A 20544-nucleotide genomic window follows, 5' to 3' on the forward strand; every position below is an offset into this window, starting at 1 on the left:
TTAAACTTCTTCCTTCCCATATGTTACCTTTGCAATTCCAAATTCATTACTATCTAGGACACTCAATGCAAGATCATGCACCAAATCATGCATCTTACATGTTACAATATCGTCCCCCCATATTCGATCCTTCTGCTGCACATCTTGAAAAAACGAACTCCACACCAGATACTCAAAATATTCATTTCCTATATCTTCAAGACATTCATCATCTCCTCCACTGGATGGAAAAAGGAATCCTTCCGCCATCCATAATCGAATTAGCATTTCTCTACTTATTTCCCAGTCTTTCGGAAAAATACAGCAGTATGAAAAACATTGTTTCAAAGGAGAAGATAAATTATCATAGCTCAACTTTAAAATTGATATGACACTTTTATGTTCAGATGTACCTCCCAAACGATCAATGTCGTCTACGATTGACAGCCAATAGTTTTTTTCTCTTTTTGAGCACATTGAACTTCCAAGTAAGTTCGCCGCAAGGGGTAGACCATCACATTTTTCCGCTATATGCTTGCCAATATCCATCATTTCTGGATCAGTCAATACTGCTCCACCCAGGGACAATATTTTCTTCTCGATAATGGACCAGCAATCATCATCGGATAACTTTTCAAGATGATGAATTAGACCGCCAACAATAGATGCAACTTTTCGACTGCGTGTAGTGACTAATATCTTGCTGCCGCTGCCGCCATAGCTTAGGTAACTCTTCAGTTTTTCCCAATTTGTAACATTGTCATTCCACAGATCGTCTAGCACTAGCAAATATTTCTTACCGATCAATTTTTCCTTGACCTGTTTTGTCATTGCATCGACATTTGATAGATCCTCACATTTATTTCCAGTAATGGACTCGATGACATCTTTTAGAATCTTAAAGATATCAAAAGGATCAGAGACACAAACCCAAGCTCTTAGATCAAAGTTTCTCTCAATGGAGTAATCATTGTAGACCATTTGGGCTACTGTAGTTTTACCCAGTCCACCCATACCCACGATGGATAAACTGGATACGTTCTCTGGTTGAGAAGAAATACCAGATGCTGATGACGGCTTGTCGATCAATATATTCATTATGTCTGATTTTGTAGCCTTCCTCCCTAAAAACATTGAATCATTACCACCGTCGGATGAGGTTAATCGGTTACTTCGGAAAACCGTAGTCCGATTGTCTTTGTGGATCTGATCTAACCTTTCATAAATGGCTCGAATTTTATGGGCCATCTTGAAATGAAATATAAGTGGGTTGGAAGATGAAACAAGAGCTCGAACTTTCTGTTTAAGTTGGCCTCCCGCTGCATCACGTCGCATGGTTTCATAAGCGAACTCATCCATTACGTCGTCTGCATCATAGACAACGTCTTTAAGCCTTCTCAACCAAAGTCCGACAGGAGCATCATTTAGTTGTTTTTCCTCGGCAGAAGTAATCAGAGCTTGAATTGACTCCAAGGTATTCTTGAGCTTTGTTAAGTCATCCTTAACACCCCATGCCGAAGAAATCTGTTGACCGATAACAGGTAGCACCTTCTTAATGATCTCAGTGACCCCGTTAACAAGAATTTGTTCTCCGGCCATTATGAAAAATTTCAAGCAGATGGAAGAACAATGAAGAAGAAATGAATGAAGAACTATGAATGTGGAATAAAATGAGTCTTCAAATAATTATGAAATGAAGATAATAGTGATTTCTACAACATCATTGGCTAGCCGGTGCCAGTATAATAATTATTGAACTCAAAGTGATTTAATATTTAATTATCATCCAACGTAGGTTCCTTGAAACCAACAAATTAAATAAAAAACAATACTCCTTGAAAAATTTAATAAGTAACCCACAAACAAATTTAACAAGTAGCAATTAACGCGTCTCATTGATAATTAAATGTAGTTGGATAACACCAAACAATCACAATAATGCAGTTGTTGAGTGCTTTCTTTATTCATTTTCATTCAATTAGAAGCAACCAAGAAGTTTAATTGTGATGATGACCGGTTCAACTAGGCAGAAGAATATATATCTTGGCGTTTTTAGGGGCCATCCCAAAGGATTTAGGGGGCCCATCAATAAAACAAAAAAGGTCACCCAAAGGGAAAATGTAGCCAGTCTTTATCTCGCGTAATTCGTAATGGCGAAATTACCCTTATATATTCGGAGGATATGATAACATTGTTAACCTCCGAATGCAATCGGAAGCCAAAATATTTCCCATACTTCCGATTGTAGTCGGTGCAGTATTAGAATGATTTGTGTTTCATTTTTTCCATTTTTTTTTCATTTTTGAGTTGTTAGAGTTATAGAGAAGAAGGTGAAGGAAAAACAGAGAAAACCCATTTTATCACTACACAAATGGATGGATATGAAGAAGAAGGTGAGAATCATGACGAAGAACAAAATGTTGAGGGTTCACGACCGTTTAGAGAAGACGATTTGGGGTATATGTTGAATGATCCAAACTTTTGTGGAGAGGAAAACATAGACGACCCTTTCATGGAAGAAAATGGAGAATCGCATGATATTGAAGCTAACGATGCATGTAAAACACAGGTATTGTGTTAAGAAACTAAAATACTCGATTTGCATGGTTTGTGTGCTTTTGTAAACAAGAAAAACCGATTATTGCATGCATTGAATGCCATGAACTACCCAGATTCGGTAGATAATTTCTAGATTAAACTTACGAATATAACACACTGAGTACCAAATATGTATATTCGGTAGTTACAAGATACTAGTTTACTGCCGAATATGAGAAAAACCCCAAACTGGTTTTCCAAAAATATCTACATTCGGTAGTTATGTAGAGTTATTTACCTCCGAATGGCCCCAAAAACGAATTCCTCATAAAATTTCAAAACTCAGTATTCTTATCCTTTACAATCGGTAATAGTTTAACATTATTTGACTGCCGAATATAACAGTGGCCTCAAAATAAAATTTCCGAAAACTTGAAAATCGGATGTTTATCGATTAAAGTTATCTCCCGGTTATTTATATTCGGCTGGTTTACTATGTATTTTAGCTTCCGATTATATCATTTTTTTCACTCAGTAAACTGTGTACATTCATTTGCATAGATCGGGTGTTTTGGATAACCGATAGGATTCCGAATATAGAATATTCGGAAGTTTGACTTATTTAATTACCTCCGATTATATCATTTTTTTCACTCAGTAAACTGTGTACATTCATTTGCATAGATCGGGTGTTTTGGGTAACCGATAGGATTCCGAATATAGAATATTCGGAAGTTTGACTTATTTAATAACCTCCGATTATTGTATAATAATTTGTTGCTTTCATATGCAGGCCGTTGAAGAGTTTGTTGATGACTTCTATTTGAGGCCCGACACTTCCCTATACTATGCAAGCGATTTGGTATACTCATTACTACTTTTTTCTTTTTTTCAAAATTTATATGTTAAATGGTTATGATTATTAGATTTGTTTTGTTTTATGCACGTTTAGACATTTGGAAGTAAGAAGGAGGCAAAGGAATGGCTTATGAACAAGTCAAAAGATAACATGTGCGTGGTAGTTCAAAATAATCATGTTAGTGACACTCAATTTGAAATGATTTGTGAGCGAGGTGGGACGCGAAAGAGTCACGATGGAAAGAATAGTAAGTACATACGGAAGACGAATAGGAAATACCGAAGCAATACCAAGAAGATAGGATGCCCACTTAAGATTGTCTTCTATAAGCCCGATGGTATTAAAGGTAAAGAGTATAAAATGTATAAAGTTGATAACGGTTGTCACAACCATGATAATCCGTTGGATTTAATTGGACATGTAATGGTTGCCAAGTTAAAACCACATCAAATGCAGACGGTGAGGTCTATGCGGATCCAAAAAGCGAGTGCGATCTTAGGTAAAATAAAGGCGGACGATCCCGACAACTTGTCTTCTTTGTCTACAATTAAGTCGGCTCTAGATACGATCAAAAAGACTAATTGGGATGGTAGAACGGTCATGCAACAATCGGAGTGGTTAGCGGAGTTACACGGCTACACCTTGAGAAGGGAAGAAAAGGATGGTATAGTGGTTCGTATTTTCTTGGCACATCCCGAAATGATCCAATTGGCTCAATGCTTTCATCAAATTTTGTTGATAGATGCTACTTATAAGACAAACAAGTATAACATGCCGTTGTTGAACATTGCTTGCCATACTTCGGACAAAAACACGTTTACGATTGCATGGGGTTTAATGGATCATGAGAACAATGTGAGTTTCATTTGGATGTTGGAGACGTTGAGGTCCATTTATAACGGTGATAATTTTCCAAGGGTTATTGTAACGGATAACGATCAAGCCTTAATGCATGCAATAGCGGTAGTGTTTCCGGAAGCCCAAAACTTGCAATGTACGTGGCACATTCAATGCAATCTCAAAACCAATTTTCATCATCATTTCCAAGCTAAAAGACCAAGGAAGGGTACCAAGAGATCAAAGGAAGAGGATGAGCGCATTAGTAAATTAACCTTGGAAGAACGTAAGGAAGAGGATAGGCTATTTGAATAAAAGTGGAAGGAGGATGGAATAATTTGGAAAATGTTCATGAAAGCATGGGAAAAAATCGTTTGGTCGATGACCGAGGAAATTTACGAATGTAACTTAAAGAAATTTGAGGATGAATACGGCACGGACTACCCAAAACCGGTTGAGTATTGTAAAACACAATGGTTAACGATTAAGGAGAGGTTTGTGTTTGCATGGACATATAAATATCGTAACTTCAAGAACGAGGCGACAAGCATTGCGGAGGGGTCTCATGGTCGACTAAAGAAAATACTAATTGGTAGTCAAAATGGAGTTGTGTCGATCCAAGAAGCAATCCATGAATTCACCAATCGTGATCTCGTAAATATTAGGAAATGTATGCAATTTAGTGTACACCAATTCCGATGGAACATATTAAGGAAAAATTGCTTCTAAGGGGAGTTGTTCATAAAGTTTCAAGATGGGCAATAAATCGCATGATGAAACAATTGAAGTTATATAAAACTTATGATGACGAGAATACGGTTTGTGTTTGCAAGGATATGATAGGTATTGGACTCCCATGTCGTCATAAGTTAGGTAGGTATGTTGAAGTGATTGACATCGATGATATTCACCCATTTTGGAAGCAATTAAATTTCACTCCGAACACCCCGGTAGTTGATGGTCCGACTTTCTTCGAGTCGGAATTGTATGCACGAATAGCCGAGCGTTACGCTACATCAAACGGCACCAAAAAGAAAATATTGATGCATAATTTGGAGGAAGCCCTTCACCCTTGTTTAAGGGAGGTTGATGAACCTATTAAGCAAAAGAACACCGGTAGGCCGAACACCGAAGTCTCGAGGACCATCCAAAGAAAAGAGTTGAAGGATTATTTGTCTAATAAAAGAATATTGTCTAGGCACGAGTGTTCGGAAGCCGAATTTGAAGATGAGCCGGAACCTAAGAAAAGAGGTCGTCCAAGAAATGATCAAAGTGGACCAACCACCCGAAAAGTAAGGCCAAAGATCTCTACAGAGCCTTCTCAAGTAAGTCAACCCAATGTTGTCGAATAATTTGTTGAGCAAATGAACGCCTCGCAACAAACCCAACCAATGGAAATTCTTACTATAAAAGAGGACAAAGGTACTCTTCGTTGCCCTAGAGATCTTAATGGAAGACCTGTAACAACCCAAATTTCGGGCCTGTATTTCAACCCAAATCCAAAACCCAAAATCCAAAATGCTACCTTAAATATCAGTCCCTGACTTCCATACTGGCCCAAGTCCAAACGACTAATTCTTTGTTTAATCTTTATTTATGTTTAATTCAGAAATTCTGTTGCAGCGGATACATAAAAATTCTTTTCGGAACATCTAACCGTTAATTTGACGTGATATTTAATTTACATGAACCCTAAAGAAATATACTTTATCAGAAAAATTAATTTCACCGTTAAAAGTTTCAGATTAAATCCAAAATAATTACGTTTTTAAGAAAGATTCATAAAACAGAAACTGACGCCAGGTCACTCAAATAATTTTACTGAGTCCAATACGTATCCATAAATTATTATAATTATATATTCTGAATCCTAACTTATCTCCTTTCCAGTAATAAAATTTCTAGGATTTTTAGTTTATCTTAAATACCTTTTGACCATAGTCAAACGAGTAGTTGACCAGTACTGAAGAAACGTACAACAGTGACGATTCGTTTTAGAAAAATCATATCAATTCACTCACAACTTCAAATTTTCTTTGGTCGATCATTATGAAAACATAAAAGAACCATCTTTGAGTTTTCAGTAGACTATAAAGGCTAAAACATGATATAGAATATTTAAAAAAAATAGACAACTTCAGTAAAATTGAATCTGACAGAAAACGTCTGATCCTTGTACAGTGAAAACAATTGATTTAAAAATACTTCTGGAACTCAGAAAATTATGAAATTTTTATATGTACATATTGAGAGATTTTTACATGTAAAATAAAAAAAATGAGACAAAAATGTATTACATAATAATTATGATAGACAGTCAAACTGACATGATCCAGAAATTTCCATTATTCAATCAAATAGAGTAGTCTAAACAAAGCATTGTTTTCTTTGGTTATACATTAACCCAATAATCTTTAAAGATTTAATAACCAATAAATAACTAATTAAATCATCTAAAAGAGTTGATGATATTTTATTACAATCCCAATCATAAATCCTATGCAAACTACTAATAATAGCACCAAAACCGATCTCTACGCTTTTCCGCCATTAACTCCTTGTGGTGCCATAAAATCTGGAATTTTTTTGTCATTAAACGACGTGAGTTGTGACACCCAGTAGGAAAAGAAGCAACAAAACATTTTATCAAACATTTTCAATTCTTTTTAAAACAACTAGCATGGTTAATAGCATCACAAATACATGGAAACACCACATCCATAAGAACAATCAAATCAATCACATCAAATCCGCTCGCCCCAGGGAGCCCCACGTGGGTTTAGGAAACAAAAACGTTCCCAAGGATATCTCGTATCCCATCATAGTTGTTTTTAAGAATCACAATCTATGGACCGCAGCTCAACATACATAATCATACTCACAACATGGATTATCATTCATATATGAATCAAAACTTACAAAATAAAATTAATTAAAAGAAACTTAAATAAAAAGAAGGTTTTTGATTGTGTTGCGCGTACCTCAAACGCTAGCAATAATCCTTAGGAAGAACAGTAATGAGATCAATAACCAACTAATATCAAGGCCGCTCCAATTCTACGAACTAATCACCGCCGTATTTTTTTTTTGTTTTCTTCTGTGTTATATATTTATAGTATACTAAACCTAAAAGGATTACTAATGACATAAACTTTGTGGTCGACACTATATGCTAAACTACAAGACCTTCTTGAATCTTAGGCCCAAAAAAAACGAATGAAAATTATAACTTTTGTAAGGCCCATTAACAAAAGAAATGACTAATACTTATTAGGCCCATTAGAAAAATCCAAAGCCGTACAACTACAACAACAAAAAAAAACAAAGAGGATAAAACCACATGTTACTGCAATATCATTTCAGGAAAAGACTATACTACCCTTATTTCATGAAATGACAAAACTACCCTTATATACTAAATGACAAAAATGCCCTTGAAATTTGGGACGGGCTTTACAAGACCAAATCGATCCACATATACAATATACAAAGAGTATTTGGAACAACTCCCTTCACTTATCATTCCATTTGTTTTGTCGACCGACGAGGTTGATGGGGATGGAAATTGTGGGTTTCACGTTGCTACGGAACAAATGGGTTACTTTAGAGAGGCGGATATCGAAGATGTCACCCATGCCAATATTTAAGAAATGAGATGGCGGTACAACTAGTGAAGGAAAAGGGTTTTTATATGGAGATGATGAGGCGAGGAGATAGATACGACAAGGAACAAGAGTTCAAAGACTTAGTTGCGCGTGTGAAGTGTCGAAAGGGATTGAAGACAATCGGATCCAAGTATTGGATGACAATGCCTAAATTTGGATATCTCCTAGCGGGTGTTTTGAATTGCGTGGTACATTTCTTCGTTCCTCCTATGTATGGACTTAGCATGACGTTTGCACCGACAAGAACGGCTTGCGACGAGTCGGTTAAAGATAGAAGAATCGTAATGGCATTTGTGAATGAAATGCATTTTATCGGTTTAAGAGTAAAGAAATATTGTCCGTTACCTCCGTTGAGTAAGTGGCACGATTACTTCCCGATGAACCATTGCAAGGATTGGGTGATACAATATGAGTCCAACATGGTTGATTGGGATCGTGTTATGGACAACAACTTTCCCGCTGAGTTACTCGAATTGATCCCCTCGGATGATGACGATGTTTTATCGTTTTTTTTCGAGGCACGATTATAATTTTTTATGAAACTATGTAATCGGAACAACAGTATTATAACACTTCAATACGATTAATCATATTCGGGAATTCCATATTTTATCAAACCGCCGATTAATATTAAAAATTTGAATTTACAGCACTCAAACATCACATGTTATTCTTTTTTCCCAGTCCGAGATGCAACAATCAACGCGGCTTCGAAATGTAGAAACGACTCTCCTCTCCACTTGGAATAAGCATCTTGTGCCGCAAACCTGTCGTCTCTGTGCCTAGCAAGAATACGGTTGTACTCGGTGCACAATTTTATAACATGGTGCACCCTTGAAGAAACATGGGATGGTTCATAATTGTGGCGTGGCTTCTTGTACTTACCAACAAAAGGACCCAATGAAACGTTAATCCAAAATATACGATCGTTCTGCTGTTCTTTGGGTAGATCTTTCACAATGTAATAATTTTTTATCCATTCGGTCTCTTCCTCAACTTGTTTTAATCTTTCTCTATGATGGAATTGTTCTTGACCTCGCTTCTTAGCCTTGATTTCCTCTTCCTCCTCCTCCGTTGCCACTAACGATGGTTTAATTTTTTTGGGTTGTTTGTTCCTTTTTTGTATTTCTTCTTCCCTTGCTGCAATTGATGTAGTTGTTCGCTTGCATCTTCGAAGTATGTTGTCGATTGATGATGGACTTTCCATTGAAAAGGTTTTTCATTCAGATTTGTTACTCAATAATAACTGAGAGGGGTTACCCTCCTTATATAGATTAGAGTTCCAACGGATCTAATTTTTGAAAATATGGCCGTTGAGGTTTCTGAAAAATATGGCCGTTGAGGTTTCGTATCATTGGTGCACTACAATCGGTTGTTAACGATACACATATTCCCTCCGAATAAGACATTCCGTGGCAAACTTAAATTCTTATCTACCTATTAAGTTGGTATTTCTAAACACGACTATATTATTCGGAGGATAATTGTTTTGTAAAGTCCCGAATGTACGATGTCCCAAAAATCGGAATTTGGGAAAAACTTAATACTTTTCACATTTTGAAATTGAAATAATCGGAAGTATAATTAGTTACCCAAACTTCCGAATATGGGCTTTCTAACATTCTATATTGGCCCTTGGAAACACCTAGAGCCAAGGCGTGGTTTGTTTTGAACTTGCTATATTCGGAGGATAATTGTTTTGTAAAGTCCCGAATGTGCGATGGCCCAAAAATCGGAATTTGGGAAAAACTAATACTTTTCACATTTTGAAATTGAAATAATCGGAAGTATAATTAGTTACCCAAACTTCCGAATATGGGCTGTCTAACATTCTATATTGCCCCTTGGAACCACCTAGAGCCAAGGCGTGGTTTGTTTTGAACTTGCTATATTCAGAGGATAATTGTTTTGTAAAGTCCCGAATGTACGATGGCCCAAAAATCGGAATTTGGGAAAAACTTATACTTTTCACATTTTGAAATTGAAATAATCGGAAGTATAATTAGTTACCCAAACTTCCGAATATGGGCTGTCTAACATTCTATATTGGCCCTTGGAACCACCTAGAGCCAAGGCGTGGTTTGTTTTGAACTTTCTATATTCGGAGGATAATTGTTTTGTAACGTCCCGAATGTGCGATGGCCCAAAAATCGGAATTTGGGAAAAACTTATACTTTTCACATTTTGAAATTGAAATAATCGGAAGTATAATTAGTTACCCAAACTTCCGAATATGGGTTGTCTAACATTTTATATTGGCCCTGATAGACACATTTTTGTGTCTAATTTGTCCTCAATGTCAGTATTGTTGGAACTCTATTTTTGTACTAATATTGTGTTTTTATGTATTTTTAGGAAATAAACATTTTTGGAAAATTTGGCTCGAAAAGTTGATTTTGGCACCCGGAGGACAAGTGTTATTCGGACTCTCGCTTTTGGATAAGGGGTAACCTAATTACTAAGGGGCACCACCAGGACACCTTCTTCTCAAATTCAAATAAACTTTTTGGCGGGAAAATTGGTTCATCAACTGTCAGAATTTCAATCGACAAAATGAAGGTGTTGTGGTGCGATTCAATGGCTCAAACTTGGTAGGAAGATGTGATATAGCTTAAGGAACACATTTTGGGCATCGAATTCGATCGGAATTGGCTGGAAAATTCGTGATGATTCACACACCCAAAACAGAGCACGTGTACTGTAACACGAGCAAAATTGAAGTTCTTGTGTGCATGGAGGAGTTCTACTAGCGTTGAAAGAGTGTTGAGACGTGGAGAAGGCTAACTAGAGCGTGCAGGATCAAATCTAACGTGTGTGGAAGCCAAAAATGGAAATTATTGTTAAATATGGGCAGCAAAGAATAATCGAATTAAATAGAAAATATACGCAATCAATGGTCGGATTTCTTGCTCCAAAACACTATAAATACAAGTATCGGTCATTGGAAGAGGCTGTCGAGAGTTGGGAGTCGAAAGGAGGGCCAGAGGAGCAGAAATCAGAGTTTTCAGAACTCTGTTGCTGCTGCTGCTGCTGCCCGTGAAGAACAAGGAATCGGCCACGGTTCCTTCATCCATTTGCAACTGTTTCTTCAACTGCTCTGCAACGTTTATCTTCATCGCAACAGTTTCTTCAACTGCTGTGCAACGTTTATCTTCATCGCAACAGTTTCTTCATCATATTTTGCAACAGAGAAGTAAACCACAGCATTTAATTTTCCGTCACCACTTGTTTCTCTGTAACAGTCCAACATCGTCTTCGCAACAGGAACTGCTGTTGCGATTTCTCTGTTGCATTGTTTACTCAATTGTAATCAACTTTGGAGCAATAATAAAACATTTTGAGATTATGATTAATATGAGGAGCTAAACCCAACATTGGGACGACGGAGGGAGTCTATTTTCGTCATTGTGGTAAATTTAATTTATTCTTTTTATGACTTTTGCACTGATTAAAAATTGAAAAATGATTTTAATTAATTAGTTATCATTTTATTTGATGCGGCATGCTTGCTTAAATGTTTGATGTCCCATGCTTACGATTTATAACTAATATTCTGAGAATCTATTTTGGCAAAATAAGAGTCCATATATTTATGTTTTGAGAAGTAATTGTTAAGAATAAATAAAATATACCACATGCATGAAGAATTGGCCAAGTCCTTAGTCCCAATACCTCTCGAACATCTTGTGACAAATTTGTACATATATTTTCATTTTAAAATCTATTCAAGTCCGAGCAACGAACTTTTACTTACCTCTTGAAAAATACTACAACAAAATGGCGCCGCCGACGCGGACTTGTATATAGATTGATTTATTTTTTTAGGTTTATTATTATTATTTTTAGAATTGTTTGTTCCTTTTTACGTTTCTTTTTGTCTTTATTTTGCAGGTTCAAAGTGAAAACTAAGGACTTGGAGAGGAAAAATCTTAAAGCGAAAAGCGAAAAGAGAAGAAAAAAAGGACAATTTTAGGATTTAATTTTTAATTTTTTTTTTAGAGTGTGTGAGGAAAACTGTAATTTTTTTTTATTTATTTATTTTGGACTTTGGACTTTATTTTTTTTTAACCCTACGGAAGGGTATTATTATTAAAAAAAAAAAATTATATAAACTGTGTGCAGGGAAGGACGACGATTACTATATCGTCTCGGCCCCTCGGGTTCGCACACGGCATAGGAGTCGTGGCCCGAGTCGACGACAACGGTTCATCGCCCGTCTGGTACGGGAGGTAAGTCCAATCGAAACACCCGCGAATCTCCTGCAAGCGGGTTACTGTCTGCCTTAAGGTGATAATTGTTTGAGGACGAACCGGACTGTCTTTAAATTCCTAGTAAAGGGCAAGGCCTGGCCAAATCAAGATAAGGACTCGGATTTCATCACCGTTCCTTCTTGCCCGCCTTAGGAAAACAAAACCGAACGCGAACCTAAGCTTTAAAATTTGGAATAGAACGAGACCGATAGGGTAACGAGCTTAATAGGAAACTCGTTCGAAAAATATTGGTTGCTCTTTAAGCACACTCCAAAGTTCATGATGGTTTCTGTGAGTTGAATGCGTGACTGCGCCGCCTTGTGATAGCGGTGAGGCCTTGGGTATCAAAGCTCCACTGAGCTTCCCTCGCCTCAATTCAACTTACTTTGACTCGGATTGATTCCAGAGGGGTTTGCTCAAATTGCAACGAATTCCCTTTCGAAAGATAGAAGCTGGTCTAGAAACAATCTAAGTGGAGCCATCATGCTTTTTGTTTGCTAGAAATCTTTAGGTTTGCTTTGGTGGAGTCGAGTCGGCCTTGTTTGTGATTGTATAGAATCCCTCTGTAGTTTATATTTCTTCGGTGATGAATCCTTTTGAGGAGACGCCACCTGCGATGACGTTGCGAGAATATATGTCTAGAAATTCTCGTTATCAAGAGACGTCTTCGGAAATGACTCTTGGTGAATATATGCGTGGGCAGCGATATATGGATACTCCAACTTTTATTGAGGAATCACCTCTAACGATCTATGAGAAATATTATAAACATAGACCATGTAGTTTGGAACAAAGATTGAGAATTCTTGAATTTCAAAAATTGTATCATGATGATGAGGATAGTGATGATGAAGAATCTGAAATATGTGGGAATAGTGATCAGGAATTTGTTACCCCAGTTGAGCCTTATAATGATTATATTATTTCTGATTCAGATCCTAATAATTTTAAAAATTATTCACCTATTCAAAAGGACGAGGATTTGACTAGAGATACCCCCGTTTCAGACGATGTAGTATGTCCTGTTTACGAAACCGATGATGGTTTAGAGGAACCAGTTTATCTTGAGATCGTGTCAAACGATTTAGAAACAATAGTCTTAGATGAACTTGTAGAGATTAGCGAGGATGAACCTGACTTAGAAAAATCAATTGCCGACCAAGAAATTAGGGAGGTTATGACTAGTCTATCTAGAGACGCCGAAAACTCTAAGTTTGGGGGTGAGTATCATTCTCCATGTGCTTTAACTCTTAGTAAGGTCCCTCACTTGGGACTTGACATCAATGCCTCAACCATTTTACAAGATTATCTTCATAATCGTTTTCCAGAACCTAATGATATCCAACAAGAGTCTCAAATGTTAGAAACCCATCCTCTGGTTGATGTGGTTAACCCATGCAATAATACCAAGATTGATTTTGTTTTCCCACCAAATAGTTTTCTTCCAATTGTGGGAACGTTTATATTCCAAATGTGTCGAATATTAAGTTGTGAGACTAAACCTGAATGCCTTAGGAAATTAGAATCGATACATTTGCTTAAGAATGACCACTATTCTCACTGTGGTCAATTTTGTAAGTCATATCTGATTGACTTAGAGGATCCGCAATTATTTAGGTTATTACTTTGTGATTCCAAGTTCTTATTTGAGTTTTTCCAGACTCTAGGACCTAATAATTTGGATCCAACCTATGAGGAAATGCATCCGAGGAAAATATTTTATTTAGACCCTTTCATAGAACCTGAACCTGAACCACAATTAGATAAATATCTTAAAACTAGATAAGGGCATGTTATTCTTGTTCACTTTCTTGGGTTATTGTAGTTTCCTTTGGTCAGCTCTTTTTCGTTTTAAAGACCCACAGTTATTTCGACTGTTACTTTATGGTTCGAGTTGACTAATCCTTTCCTAAGTCTGGCTGAAGACTTTAAACTTAGCACTTCTTGGGAGGTAACCCAATATTCTTGCGACACGGTAATATCCTTCCTTATCTCTTTTGCTTCAAGTGGTAACAGTTTCTCCTTGTTCATGCTTTTAGTTTCATCTTTAGAACATTGAGGACAATGTTAGATTTAAGTTTGGGGGTATGGGAGAAACTTTTTAGTTGCAATAAATAAACTCCAGAGCCTAGAAATTTATGCCTATTAAGGATAGCACTAACCAATCTAAGTGGATGGAAACATTTTTGTTTTAGGAGTTGAGGAACCAATCTGACTAGATGGAAACATCTATAGAGTCTATTCATAAAAGCACAGAGCTCAGGTGTTAGAAATAACATGATAGTTTCGCCATATCTCGTCGAGTCCTTTTCACGTTCTATTTTTTCTTTTATTTCAAGTGATTTGGTGGGGCACACGATTCAAGTTGTTACCTTTGCTAGGGTGAAATAGAGTGACTGAGTTACCTTTTCCAAAAAAAAAAAAAAAAAAAAAAAAAAAAAAAAAAATAGACCGGACCAGTTAGACCAATCGGAATAAGTACTAACACTTGGATAGCAATATGCGTGTGTTCTCCCTGTTTCCGTCGCCTAAGCAAGCGTGGAATGCAGGACCCGTGGGAACTATCGTGTAATCTGCTGACAAGAAGCATGCGCTTGGATCAAAAAGATCTATTCATGCCGATAAGTTAAAAAAAAAAGAAAAAAAAATGGTTATTGTTATGTGTAGTCAACTGCTGGTTCCCTTGTATTTGCCAGTTTGTTGATCTAGATTTAAGTTATTGACCACTGGTTCCCTTGTATATGCCAGTGTGTTAATATTAGTCAGACCGGTATCTCAGTTATTTAGGTTAGGTTCATCTTGGCAGAGGCCTTCAGACAGATATGGGAAACACCGTTCACTTTTCAACCATCTACATTTTTCTTTTTCCATCTTCTTAATCTTTTCATGTGATTAGTCTGACTCCGAGTATGATGTCCATCGTGAAACTATCTTAGTAGAGCTCTGTCACTTATATGAATTTTAGTATGCTTGAGTGCAAACTCGTATACAGCAATTGGAATTTCGCGTCAGGGTACTTCCTCCTGTAATTAATAAGTATGCCAACCAAGGAGGTTCTTTAGTGCTTTCCAAGGTTCTGCGTAGATAGCTAGGGTATGGAGTATTGGTTTTTGTGGGTACACCTCTGATAAACCCACCCGAGATTAACTCGGTCACTTTTCAAGAATAAATTTGCTCGAGGACTAGCAAATAATAAGTTTGGGGGTATTTGATAGACACATTTTTGTGTCTAATTTGTCCTCAATGTCAGTATTGTTGGAACTCTATTTTTGTACTAATATTGTGTTTTTATGTATTTTTAGGAAATAACATTTTTGGAAAATTTGGCTCGAAAAGTTGATTTTGGCACCCGGAGGACAAGTGTTATTCGGACTCTCGCTTTTGGATAAGGGGTAACCTAATTACTAAGGGGCACCACCAGGACACCTTCTTCTCAAATTCAAATAAACTTTTTGGCGGGAAAATTGGTTCATCAACTGTCAGAATTTCAATCGACAAAATGAAGGTGTTGTGGTGCGATTCAATGGCTCAAACTTGGTAGGAAGATGTGATATAGCTTAAGGAACACATTTTGGGCATCGAATTCGATCGGAATTGGCTGGAAAATTCGTGATGATTCACACACCCAAAACAGAGCACGTGTACTGTAACACGAGCAAAATTGAAGTTCTTGTGTGCATGGAGGAGTTCTACTAGCGTTGAAAGAGTGTTGAGACGTGGAGAAGGCTAACTAGAGCGTGCAGGATCAAATCTAACGTGTGTGGAAGCCAAAAATGGAAATTATTGTTAAATATGGGCAGCAAAGAATAATCGAATTAAATAGAAAATATACGCAATCAATGGTCGGATTTCTTGCTCCAAAACACTATAAATACAAGTATCGGTCATTGGAAGAGGCTGTCGAGAGTTGGGAGTCGAAAGGAGGGCCAGAGGAGCAGAAATCAGAGTTTTCAGAACTCTGTTGCTGCTGCTGCTGCTGCCCGTGAAGAACAAGGAATCGGCCACGGTTCCTTCATCCATTTGCAACTGTTTCTTCAACTGCTCTGCAACGTTTATCTTCATCGCAACAGTTTCTTCAACTGCTGTGCAACGTTTATCTTCATCGCAACAGTTTCTTCATCATATTTTGCAACAGAGAAGTAAACCACAGCATTTAATTTTCCGTCACCACTTGTTTCTCTGTAACAGTCCAACATCGTCTTCGCAACAGGAACTGCTGTTGCGATTTCTCTGTTGCATTGTTTACTCAATTGTAATCAACTTTGGAGCAATAAAAACATTTTGAGATTATGATTAATATGAGGAGCTAAACCCAACATTGGGACGACGGAGGGAGTCTTTTTCGTCATTGTGGTAAATTTAATTTATTCTTTTATGACTTTTGCACTGATTAAAAATTGAAAAATGATTTTAATTAATTAGTTATCATTTTATTTGATGCGGCATGCTTGCTTAAATGTGATGATGTCCCATGCTTACGATTTATAACTAATATTCTGAGAATCTATTTTGGCAAAATAAGAGTCCATATATTTATGTTTTGAGAAGTAATTGTTAAGAATAAATAAAATATACCACATGCATGAAGAATTGGCCAAGTCCTTAGTCCCAATACCTCTCGAACATCTTGTGACAAATTTGTACATATATTTTCATTTTAAAATCTATTCAAGTCCGAGCAACGAACTTTTACTTACCTCTTGAAAAATACTACAACAGGCCCTTGGAACCACCTAGAGCCAAGGCGTGGTTTGTTTTGAACTTGCTATATTCGGAGGATAATTGTTTTGTAAAGTCCCGAATGTGCGATGGCCCAAAAATCGGAAATTGGGAAAAACTTATACTTTTCACATTTTGAAATTGAAATAATTGGAAGTATAATTAGTTACCCAAACTTCCGAATATGGGCTGTCTAACATTCTATATTGGCCCTTGGAACCACCTAGAGCCAAGGCGTGGTTTGTTTTGAACTTGCTATATTCGGAGGATAATTGTTTTGTAAAGTCCGAATGTACGATGGCCCAAAAATCAGAATTTGGGAAAAACTTATACTTTTCAAATTTTGAAATTGAAATAATCGGAAGTATAATTAGTTACCCAAACTTCCGAATATGGGCTGTCTAACATTCTATATTGGCCCTTGGAACCACCTAGAGCCAAGGCGTGGTTTGTTTTGAACTTGCTATATTCGGAGGATAATTGTTTTGTAAAGTCCCGAATGTACGATGGCCCAAAAATCAGAATTTGGGAAAAACTTATACTTTTCAAATTTTGAAATTGAAATAATCGGAAGTATAATTAGTTACCCAAACTTCCGAATATGGGTTGTCTAACATTCTATATTGGCCCTTGGAACCACCTAGAGCCAAGGCGTGGTTTGTTTTGAACTTGCTATATTCGGAGGATAATTGTTTTGTAAAGTCCGAATGTACGATGGCCCAAAAATCAGAATTTGGGAAAAACTTATACTTTTCAAATTTTGAAATTGAAATAATCGGAAGTATAATTAGTTACCCAAACTTCCGAATATGGGTTGTCTAACATTTTTATTGGCCCTTGGAACCACCTAGAGCCAAGGAGTGGTTTGTTTTGAACTTGCTATATTCGGAGGATAATTGTTTTGTAAAGTCCCGAATGTGCGATGGCCCAAAAATCGGAATTTGGGAAAAACTTATACTTTTCACATTTTGAAATTGAAATAATCGGAAGTATAATTAGTTAACCAAACTTCCGAATATGGGCTGTCTAACATTCTATATTGCCCCTTGGAACCACCTAGAGCCAAGGCGTGGTTTGTTTTGAACTTGCTATATTCAGAGGATAATTGTTTTGTAAAGTCCCGAATGTACGATCGCCCAAAAATCGGAATTTGGGAAAAACTTATACTTTTCACATTTTGAAATTGAAATAATCGGAAGTATAATTAGTTACCCAAACTTCCGAATATGGGCTGTCTAACATTCTATATTGGCCCTTGGAACCACCTAGAGCCAAGGCGTGGTTTGTTTTGAACTTTCTATATTCGGAGGATAATTGTTTTGTAACGTCCCGAATGTGCGATGGCCCAAAAATCGGAATTTGGGAAAAACTTATACTTTTCACATTTTGAAATTGAAATAATCGGAAGTATAATTAGTTACCCAAACTTCCGAATATGGGTTGTCTAACATTTTATATTGGCCCTTGGAACCACCTAGAGCCAAGGCGTGGTTTGTTTTGAACTTGCTATATTCAGAGGATAATTGTTTTGTAAAGTCCCGAATGTGCGATGGCCCAAAAATCGGAATTTGGGAAAAACTTATACTTTTCACATTTTGAAATTGAAATAATCGGAAGTATAATTAGTTACCCAAACTTCCGAATATGGGCTGTCTAACATTCTATATTGCCCCTTGGAACCACCTAGAGCCAAGGCGTGGTTTGTTTTGAACTTGCTATATTCGGAGGATAATTGTTTTGTAAAGTCCCGAATGTACGATGGCCCAAAAATCGGAATTTGGGAAAAACTTATACTTTTCAAATTTTGAAATTGAAATAATCGGAAGTATATATCGTTATATTGTCTTCCGAATAAATACTGGCCCCAAAATGGGATTTTTCCTATATCAGAAATTTTGAGATTTTTTCAATATATATATATATATATATATATATATATATATATTCGGTAGTGAGTGTATTTCTGAATACTGTGTATCTACTTAAATATATTCGAAAGCCAAAAAATTCATTAAACTACCGATTATTACCAGTTTGAATCCAGGAAGATATGACCAACAATATTCGGCCGATAACCATCAAATATTTCTCCCGAATACTGTCGATGTTCTTGAGAAATGAAGAACACGACTACATTCGGAAGTAAATGAGCATGAATATTGCCCGAATCTGGATAAATAACCGAAAACCCTAGAATTATTTTTTCTCGATTCGTCGAATTAAAGCGAAATAAACCCCGAAAATGATAGATTCTTACCTAATTGGGGCCATTTGACTTTGGAGCGGAATTTTTTTTTTCTTCCACAATCGGAAGATAATAGGAAACTGGAAGAAGAAGAGTTGAAATGAGTAGAATTGTTTTTGATTTGGTTTTTATACAGTTTTATCATAAGAAGTTGTTTATAATAATCAACCAGGATACAAGAAATATCGAAAATGCTTTACACCTCCCAAAATTTTTCCTTTAGCTGACAAATAATCGAATGGAAAAACTTTTGTAATTGCACTCCTTTGAGCTGTTTTAGTCTTAACGGCTTGTAAATATTTTCTATCAATTTAACCTTGGGTTCAAATTAGAGAATGTATGCAAAAAAGAACGGAATTTAAAACACAAAGAAAGGGAAAAACGTAAATGTTATTCAAACAGTTTGGGCGTCATAATCAGAGAATATTATCCAATTAGATGACCTCTATCACGATACGACTACCGATCGAAAAAATTTAATGCAAAACTAAATTTTGTACCAATTTAGTTCCGTCATAATGATACAGAGTCCGATTTGTAGTTTATAAAGCGAAATTGTAAAACAAAGAGAAGTTCAAAAAATCATATTTCTTTGTAAAAAGATATAAAGCAATTTCTAAAACTGGATACAGTTGAAAAGTTAAATTAAATTAAGTTGAAAAATGTTCAGAAATGTAGGATACAATTCTCGCGAAAACTTAACCGAAAACGCATACACCTCTTTGCGATTCTTCAAATTAACCGAGATGAATGAAATTGACTACACTGTTCATACGTACATATTGAGATTTTTAATGAAAGGAAAACTTTTAAACAACATGTTTGATCACTACTTGTTAATTTAGCGCAACACCTACCAAGTTGTCAGTATCAATACGGCAGCCGGGATTATATATGTATACCAGATTTGAGCCCGTATTGCGCACGGGGCATTTTTTCTTTTGACTTTTGGTAAGTGCGGGGGTTTGTCCCGTGATGATGATCAAGTGGGCATTTTTTGTTTTGATTTGGTGTGCACGGAGGGTTTCGTCCCGTTATGATGCATTAAGTTTTGAATTTATGTAGAATTTAGGGATCATAACTAACCACCGTACGAATCCACGAAAAAAAAATTTGTTAATTTTAGGTAATAAAAATAACTAAAGAGTAAATCTGATTAGGTTATCCTCTAGCAAAGCCCCAAAAAAACCAAATGGGTGCAGCCCCATTAATAGGATTCTAAAATAAACAAGAGAAAAAAACACTGCAATATCAAGAAAGTACACCCAAGGTCGCCTTAAGCTAGCTAATACTCCCTCTGTTTTTCCAAAAAAAGGTACTTTCATTTTTTTCATTTCATTGTAACCTAGAAACAGGTTAAATTGAAAAAGTTAAAATATCTCATTTTAAAAAACGGAGGGAGCATACTACTTGGTAGCAGTTAAATCCATATCCATCTTTTGAGTCGGCTTA

The 20544-nt window shown here is 36.4% G+C and overlaps 1 protein-coding gene across 1 annotated transcript; it reads right to left on the minus strand.

The window, feature by feature from the left end:
• On the minus strand, nucleotides 1-1578 carry LOC113276134 (putative disease resistance protein RGA3). Its single transcript, XM_026525715.1, has one exon. It carries the CDS (start codon nucleotides 1576-1578, stop codon nucleotides 1-3), a length of 1578 nt encoding a protein of 525 aa, XP_026381500.1.
• Between the last annotated feature and the right edge of the window lie 18966 nt (nucleotides 1579-20544).

The sequence above is a fragment of the Papaver somniferum genome, chromosome 1, assembly GCF_003573695.1.
Source record: "Papaver somniferum cultivar HN1 chromosome 1, ASM357369v1, whole genome shotgun sequence".
In the NCBI taxonomy this organism is placed as follows: Eukaryota; Viridiplantae; Streptophyta; class Magnoliopsida; order Ranunculales; family Papaveraceae; genus Papaver; species Papaver somniferum.

What these genes read in the sequence shown, in the direction of transcription:
- LOC113276134 (XM_026525715.1), bottom strand. Translation starts at nt 1,578, where the DNA reads ATGGCCGGAGAACAAATTCTTGTTAACGGGGTCACTGAGATCATTAAG.